At 35.2% G+C, this 8487-nt stretch overlaps 1 protein-coding gene across 1 annotated transcript; it reads right to left on the bottom strand.

Annotated features, from left to right (window-relative positions):
- Positions 1-7459: 7459 nt before the first annotated feature.
- LOC135130989 (putative uncharacterized protein DDB_G0292636) lies at positions 7460-7963 on the bottom strand. The gene has a single exon (XM_064058481.1). The coding sequence runs from the start codon at positions 7961-7963 to the stop codon at positions 7460-7462; it is 504 nt and encodes a 167-aa protein (XP_063914551.1).
- Positions 7964-8487: the final 524 nt, after the last annotated feature.

Below are 8487 nucleotides of genomic sequence, written 5' to 3'. Positions count from 1 at the left end.
TCGAAAAATCGAAAAGTTAAAAATTGAACAATTTATAAATTGAGAAATTGACAATCAAAATATTGAAAAATTCAAATCTCGATAAATCGAGAAATCAAAAAACTTAAAAATTCGAAAAATTGAAAAATTGTGAGATTGAAAGATCCAAAGAAGGAGAAATCGAAAAGTGATGAAGTCGAAAAATCGAAAGATTAAGAAATATTGAAAAATTGAAAAATCGAAAAATCAAACAAGTGAAGTCGAAAAATAGAAACCTTAAAAAATCGAAAAATTGATAAATCAAAAACATGAAAAATCAAAAAATTAAAGAATTGCAGAACAGGAAAATCGAAACATTCGAGGGTAAAGAAATGGGAAAATCAAAACATCGATTAATTGAAAAACCGAAAAAATGAAAGTTTATAAAAGTCAAATTTGAAAAATTAAAAAATCGAAAATTCAAAAGATTAAGAAATCGAAATATTTGAAAACTTCGAAAACTTGAAAAATTGAAATATCGAAGAACTGAAATGAAAAATCGAGAAATCGAAAAATCTAAAATTTTAAAAACTAAAAAATCTAAAAATTTAAAAATTGAAATATTGAAAAATCGAAAAAGTAAAAAAATCGACACATCGAAAACTCCAGAAGCCAAAAATCGAAAAGTGGAAGAATCGAAATATTGAAAACTCCAAATACTGAAAAATGAAAGAAAAACTGAAAATTGGAAAACCTGAAAAATTCGAAAACTGAAATGGCCAAAAACTCAGAACCTAAATAGTCGAAAAATCCAAAAAGTGAAGTCGAAAAATCGAAACCTTAAAAAAACTAAAAAATGAAAAATCAAAGACCTGAAGAATCGAAAAAAAAAATTAAAGAATTGAAGAACATTGATATCGAAACCCGCGAAAATCAAGAAATGGGAAAATCAAAATATCGATTAATTGAAAAATCGAAAAATTGACAGTTTATAAATATCAAATTTGAAAAATTGAAAAATCGAAAATTTGAAAAAACGACGTTGAAAAACAGAAAATCTAAAACCGGGAAGTCGAAAAATAGAAACCTTAAAAAATCGAAAAATTGATAAATCAAAAACATGAAAAATCAAAAACTTTGAAAAATTCGAAAACTTAAAAAACTGAAATATCGAAGAACTGAAATGAGAAAGCGAGAAATCGAAAAATCTAAAATTTTAAATATTGAAAAATTAAAATATCAAAAAACTAAAAAATTTAAAATTTCAAAATCGAAAAATTGAAAAAACGACAATTAAACAACAGAAAATCTAAAACCTGGAAGTCGAAAAATCGAAAGATTAAAAAATCGAAACATTTGAAAAAACTGAAATATCGAAGAACTGAAATGAAAAAGCGAGAAATTGAAAAATCTAAAATTTTAAATATTGAAAAATTAAAACATCAAAAAACTGAAAAATTTAAAATTTCAAAATCGAAAAATTGAAAAAACGACAATTAAACAACAGAAAATCTAAAACCTGGAAGTCAAAAAATCGAAAGATTAAGAAATCGAAACATTTGAAAAGTCGAAATATGGAAGAGCTGAAATGAAAAATCGAGAAATCGAAAAATCTAAAATTTTAAAAATCAAAAAATCTAAATTTAAAAATCCCAGAGTCAAAAATCGAAAAGTCGAAGAATCGAAATATTGAAAAATCCCAAAACTGAAATATCGAAAAACGGAAAAATGAAGGAAAAACTAAAAGTGGAAAACCAAATCGGGAAATCAAAACATTGAAAAATCGAAAAATTTAAAACAATTGAAGACAGAAAATCTAAAACCGGGAAGTCGAAAAATCGAAAGATTAAGCAATCGAAAAATTGAAAAATCCCAAAACTGAAATATCGAAAAATTGAAAAACGAAAGAAGAACTGAAAAATGGAAAACCTGAAAGATCCGAAAACTGAAATATCCAAAAACTAAGAAGCTAAAAAGTCAAAAAATTGAGCAATAGAAAAATCCAAAAAGTTAGGTTAAAAAATTGAAACCTTAAAAAAATTAAAAAAGGAAAAATCAGAAACCTGAAAAATCGAAAACTTAAAGAATTGAAGAACAGGAATATCGAAACCCTCGAAAGTCAAGAAATGGGAAAATCAAAACATCAATTCATTGAAAAATCGAAAAATTGACAGTTTATAAATGTCAAATTTGAAAAATTGAAAAATCGAAAATTTGAAAAAACAACAATTGAAAAACAGAAAATCTAAAACCGGGAAATCGAAAAACGATAGATTAAGAAATCAAAACCTTTGAAAAACTGAAATATCGAAGAACTGAAATGAAAAATCGAGAAATCGAAAAATCTAAAATTTTAAATATTGAAAAATTAAAACACCAAAAAATCGAAAACACCGACGAATCGAAAAGCTGAAAAATCCCAAAACTAAAATATCCAAAAACTGAGAACCTAAAGAATCGAAAAATTGAGAAATCGAAAAATCAAGAACCTGCAAAATCGTACGATCGAACCCAAACTAAAATGTCCAAAAACTGAGAAATTAAAAATTTGAAAAATTGAGGAATCGAAAAATCAAAAAAGTGAAGTTGAAAAACCGAAATCTGAAAAAATAGAAAAATTGAAAAACCAAAAAAACCTGAAAAATCAAGTAATTGAAAAATCGAGAAATAAAGAGTTTTATGCCACAATTTTTCGTTTTTCATTTCCTTTATTTTTTTATTGGAGTTTGTAGTTTGCCGTTCAATCAAGTTTTCAAATTTTCAATCTTGATTTTTCAATTCCTCGATTTTCTAACTTTTAAATTTTCCAGAAAAATTTGAAAAGCTAAAAATTGTAGAATCGGAAATTATAGACTCGTCAAAATTGTAAAGTCAAAAAACTAATACTGCAAGATCGAAAAATTTAAATACTAAATATCGAGAAATCGATTAATTAAAAATAAAAAAAAAATTGTAATATCATAAGACTGAAAAAAGTATTTTTTTTTTTTAATTATATTTAATTAAAATAGCAAATCTGAAACTTGAAGAAACAAATGAAAAATTGAAAACTCACAAAGCGAAAAATTGAAGAATCGAAAAATCGAAAAAACAAAAAATTATAAAATCCAAATATTGAAAAATAGATCAATTCAAAAAAAGATTGACAACAATCTAACAGAGTCGTAATTTTCCGCTAATTTAAGTGGCGCAGTCGGTGGGATTCTATACAGCTTATTTTCTCTTTAGATTAAGGCTTCAGTTAATTACAAAACGATGTGTTGATAACTTAATAACAACTTTATTGACAAAAAAATCGATTTTGGAAAGATTCCAATATCTGACGATCGTTGTCCCGAGTAGGAAGGTTGACGAATTTCGTGTCGGAACGACGTTACTGGCGAGAAAGGGGTGAACGAGGCACTGAAGAAGTGTCGTGATGTGTCGCACTTTGTTAAGGGTTCTTCAGGGGATGATGGTCTTTGTAAAGGAAATATCACCCTGAGAACACGGGTTTTGGCCATTTGGAAATACTTTATTGAAATATCTTTAACGTGGATGAATTTTATGAAGTTGGAAGGGGGAAAAAACCTTTAATGTGGCGACAGTTTAGAATGCCATGAACTTTTGTTATCGAAATGTCTGACTGCATTATTTGTGACGCTTGTAGGTTTATTTTACGTTGAGTCATTGTTGCACCTATACCGGGTGATTCACGAGTAGTAATGACACCGACAGCAACCTTTGACCTGTCTGGTTCATTTTATTTACCAAGAAAAGAACCTTAAACAGGTACAAGAAAAACAAATTCATCACAAAAACTGTCAAAATTTCTGAATGAAAATTAATTCGATTCTTGTGTTTGTTGTCAGCGAAGTCAGCCAGACGAAGCTTATTTTAGGCTCCTCAATAACAATAACAACAATATTGTTAAAAATGGGTACATAACAAATCGCTGACCCGCGAAGGTCAGATTCCCAACTCACTTGTCCCATTCCCCGTACCATAATTAATAACAACCCATAAATCATTCATAAACATCGCATCCAATTTCCGAACCCATATTAATCCGTGACCCCGTCCCGACCATCGCACAATTGAAAATATATGCAAAAGAGCTTTAAATTATGCAAATCGCGTTATCGCTGAATAATTAACACGTCACGCCTTATTCCATTATCTAACATTAGCGACAAGTGTAGTTTGCATAATGGCCACCCTTTTTCAAGCGACATTCATCCCTAATATACATATACATATTCGCGTCGGAGTAACGAAACTGTTGCGATATCACGTGTCACGTCTTTATGAACACGCTTTGACACTTGTGTACGTGATATACTGTCCAACAGATGTTTTAGCGAGGATTAATCAAAAGGGATAATTAATTCGGAAATCGCTGGAATTTGCATAAGGGGGCGATACACCTGCTGGCGCGAGCATGGAGGGATTGAGCTAGAAACGACGTCGTTTACAGAAAAAAAGGCACAAAATTTCGATTTTGCATGTTTAAAAAAATCTTCAAAAAACAGCATACAACACAAATCGGCTACAGTCTAAATTAATAACAGCAATAATCAGTATTCCACGCTTCGCGCGCCGTAGTATTGTATCCCTTAAAAGCAACAATGTGTGTTATTACGGCCGTAAAAAATACATAAACAAACCACAATACGAACTTGAACCGTGCTAAACCTGGAGGAGATACATATTTGCGGTTCGTACGGAATAATTCAATCTGAATACGCAGCGGACAATCATCGCCGTTGCGGTCGAGAAAAATATTAAATAAAGTACGGCTCGGACGGTAGAAAGTCGACAAAAACGTTAATGCGGGCAGAACGTGAAACAATAAACTCGCCACGATTGATTTATTTTAAACAAAGAATGACCACTCGACCGTTAATCATATTTCGGATGGGGATTTTTTAGCGGATTCTTCAATAACGGCGGGATGGGGGTCAGGGGTTTGTTTGTCTTTCTGGGTTTGGACTATTGTAATTAAGGTGGACTGCATCTGAATGGGTCATAAAACTGTCGGAAGTTGATATTGAAGAGATTTAGATTTACACTAGTTTCATTTTTCAGTGTGTTATTAATAATGATTCCATTTTATTATTTTTTTGTTTTTCCATGATATCGACATAAGTTATTGTGTTTCATTAACTGATATTATAGTTATAGGTTACACTTTGTACTTAGTTGTACTGGGACAAGAAACGAAGGACAAAAGGCAACGGACAAAGGAGAAAAACAAAAGGCAAATAACAAAGAATAACCATCAAAGAATAAAGTTTCTCCTATATTCTCTTTTTCCATGTTTCGAAATCGTCCAACACATGTTGATTTTACTTCTAATTAATTAATACATTTTTGTGGAATATTTATATTTATAAAAGAAGAGAAGCCTGGTGTTGCTTTTATCTTGGCATTAAAAAAAGAAGACAACAAGGAACAAAGAACAGAGGATAGAGAACGAAAGACATAGGACGATAGAGAGCAGAGAAATATAAAAGACAACAGAAGACAGTCAACAAAAACAAAGGACAGGACGGCTACGTGCGAAGAACACAGGACTGTATTTATTGTCCTTACTTCATATTTCGTCCTTCGTCCTTCGTCCTTTTCGTCCTTCGTCCTTTTTGTCCTTCGTCTTTGGTCCTTCTCGTCCTTCGTCCTTTTCCTCATTATCATCATTTTGTATTTCATTCTTTTGTTCCTTCATCTTTTTGACCTTCATCCTTTTGTCCATCTTTCGTCCTTTATCCTTCATCTTTGAACTTTCATCCTTCATTCTTCGTCATTCATCCTTAATCCTTCATCCTTCGCCCTTCAGCTTTTGTCCTTTATCCTTCGTTCTTCATCGTTTGTTCTTCATCCTTCGTCCTTCGGTTGAGGGACAGAAAGATTGACGAAAGATGAAGGAGAGAAGGATGAAGAACAGAAGGATGAAAAACAGGAGGTTGAAGGATAGAATGATGAAAGACAAAAGGATGAAGGACAATAGGATGACAGTCGTAACAGTGCAGGACAAAAGGATGAAGGATAAAATAATGAAGGGCAAAAGAATGAAGGACCAAAGGGCTACTAAGAACAAAAGGATGAAGGACAAAATGATGACGGGCAAAAGGATGAAAGATAAAAGAATGAAGGACAAAAAGATGCAGGACAAAAAAATGAAGGACAAAATCCTTCGTCCTTTTCATCCTTCGTCCTTCGTCCTTCTCGTCCTTCGTCCTTTTCGTTCTTCGTCCTTTTCATCCTTCGTCTTTGGTTTTTTCGTCCTTCATCCTTTTCCACTTTGGCCTTTTTTGTCCTTCGTCCTATTCGCCCTTCGTCCTTTTTGTCCTTCGTTCTTTTCATCCTTTTCTTCCTTCGTCCTTTTCGTCCTTTCCGCCTTTCGTCCTTTTCGTCCATCGTCTTTTTCGTCCTTCGTCCTTTTTGTTCTTCGTCCTTCTCGTCATTCGTCCTTTTCGTCCTTCGTTCTTCGTCCTTTTCGTCCTTCGTCCTTTTCGTCCCTGGTCCTTTTATCTTTCGTTCTGTAAGTCCTTCGTCCTTTTCTTCCTTCGTCCTTTTCGTCCATCGTCCTTTTATCTCTCGTTCTGTTAGTCCTTCGTCCTTTTTGTCCTTTTCTTCCTTTGTCCTTCACGTCCTTAATCCTTTTCGATCTTCGTCGTTTTATCCTTCGTCCTTCGTCCTTTTCGTCCTTCGTCCTTTTCGTTCCTCGTCCTTTTCGTCCTGCGTCCTTTTCGTCCTTCGACCTTTTCGTCTTTCGTCCTTCGTCCTGTTCATCCTCCGTCCTTTTCGTCCTTCGTTCTTTCCGTCCTTCGTCTTTTTTGTCCTTCGTTCTTCGTCCTTTTCGTCCTTGCTCCTTTTCGCTTCTCGTCCTTTTATCTTTCTTTCTGTAAGTCCTTCGTCCTTTTCGTCCTTTTCCGCCTTCGTCCATTTTGTCTCTCGTCCTTTCATCTTTCATTCTGTAAGTCCTTCGTCGTTTTCGTCCTTTGCGTCCTTTTCGTCCTTTTCGTCCTTCGTCCTTTTGGTCCATCGCCCTTTTCGTCCTTCGTCTTTTTCGTTCTTCGTCCTTTTCGTCCTTCGTCCTTTTCGTCCTTCGTCCTTTTCGTTCTTCGTTCTTTTCGTCCTTCGTCCTTTTCGTCCTTCGTCCTTTTCGTCCTTCGACTTTTTTGTCCATCGTCCTTTTCGTCTTTCGTCTTTTTCGTCCTCCGACCTTTTCGTCTTTCGTCCTTCGTCCTGTTCGTCCTCCGTCCTTTTCGTCCTTCGTCCTTTTCGTCCTTCGTCTTTTTTGTCCTTCGTTCTTCGTCCTTTTCGTCCTTCCTCCTTTTCGTCCCTCATCCTTTTATCTTTCATTCTGTAAGTCCTTCGTCGTTTTCGTCCTTTGTCCTTTTCGACCTTCGCCGTTTTATCCTTCGCCCTTTTCGTCATTCGTCCTTTTCGTCCTTCCTCTTTTTCGTCCTTTTCGTCCATCGTCTTTTTCGTCCTTCGTCCTTTTTGTCCTTCGTTCTTTTCATCCTTCGTTCTTTTCATCCGTCTTTCTTCGTCCTTTTCGTCCGTTGTCCTTGGTTCTTAGTCCTTCGTCTTTCGTCCTTAGTCCTTCGTCTTTCGTCCTTCCACCTTTTCGTCCATTGCGTCCTTTTCGTCCTTCGTACTTTTCGTCCATCCTCCTTTTCGTCCTTCGTCTTTTTCGTCCTTCGTCGTTTTTGTCCTTCGTTCTTCGTCCTTTTCGTCCTTCGTCCTTTACGTTCCTCGTCCTTTTATCTTTCGTTCTGTAAGCCCTTCGTCCTTTTCGTTCTTTTCCGCCTTCGTCCATTTTGTCCCTCGTCCTTTTATCTTTCATTCTGTAAGTCCTTCGTCCTTTTCGTTCTTCGTCCTTTTCGTCCTTCGTCCTTTTCGTTCTTTGTGATTCGTTCTTAATCCTTCGTCCTTCGTCCTTCCTCCTTTTCGTCCTTCGTCCTTGGTCCTTTCTTTCCTTCCTCCTTTTCGTCCTTCGTCTTTGGTCCTTTCTTTCCATCGTCCTTTTCGTCCTTTGTCCCTATCGTCCTTCGGTCTTTTCGTTCTTCGCGTCCCGTTCGTACTTTTCGTCCTTCGTCTTTTTCGTCCTTCGTCCTTTTCGTCCTTTGTCCTTGGTCCTTTTCGTCCTTCGTCCTTTTTGTCCTTCGTCCTTTTCGTCCTTCGTTTTTCGTCCTTTTCGTCCTTCGTTTTTCGTCCTCTTCATCCTTCGTCCTTTCCGTCCCTCGTCCTTGTATGTTTCGTTCTGTAAGTCCTTCGTCCTTTTCGCCCTTTTCTTCCTTCGACCATTTCGTCCCTTGTCCTTTTATCGTCCGTTCTGTAAGTTCTTCGTCCTTTTCGACCTTTTATTCCTTCGTCCTTTTCGTACTTCGCCCTTTTTGTTCTTTTTGTCCGTTGTCCTTCACGTCCTACGTCCTTTTCGTCCTTCGTCCTTTTCGTCCTTCGTCCTTTTCGTTCTTCGTCCTTTTCGTTCTTCGTCCTTTTCGTCCTTCGTCCTTTTCGTCCTTCGTACTTCGTCCTTTTCGT

The sequence above is a fragment of the Zophobas morio genome, unplaced genomic scaffold, assembly GCF_036711695.1.
Source record: "Zophobas morio isolate AGI-343-1 ecotype UQ-CSIRO unplaced genomic scaffold, CSIRO_AGI_Zmor_V1 ptg000018l, whole genome shotgun sequence".
Taxonomy (NCBI): Eukaryota; Metazoa; Arthropoda; class Insecta; order Coleoptera; family Tenebrionidae; genus Zophobas; species Zophobas morio.
This window is presented reverse-complemented; position numbering and strand designations above follow the sequence as displayed.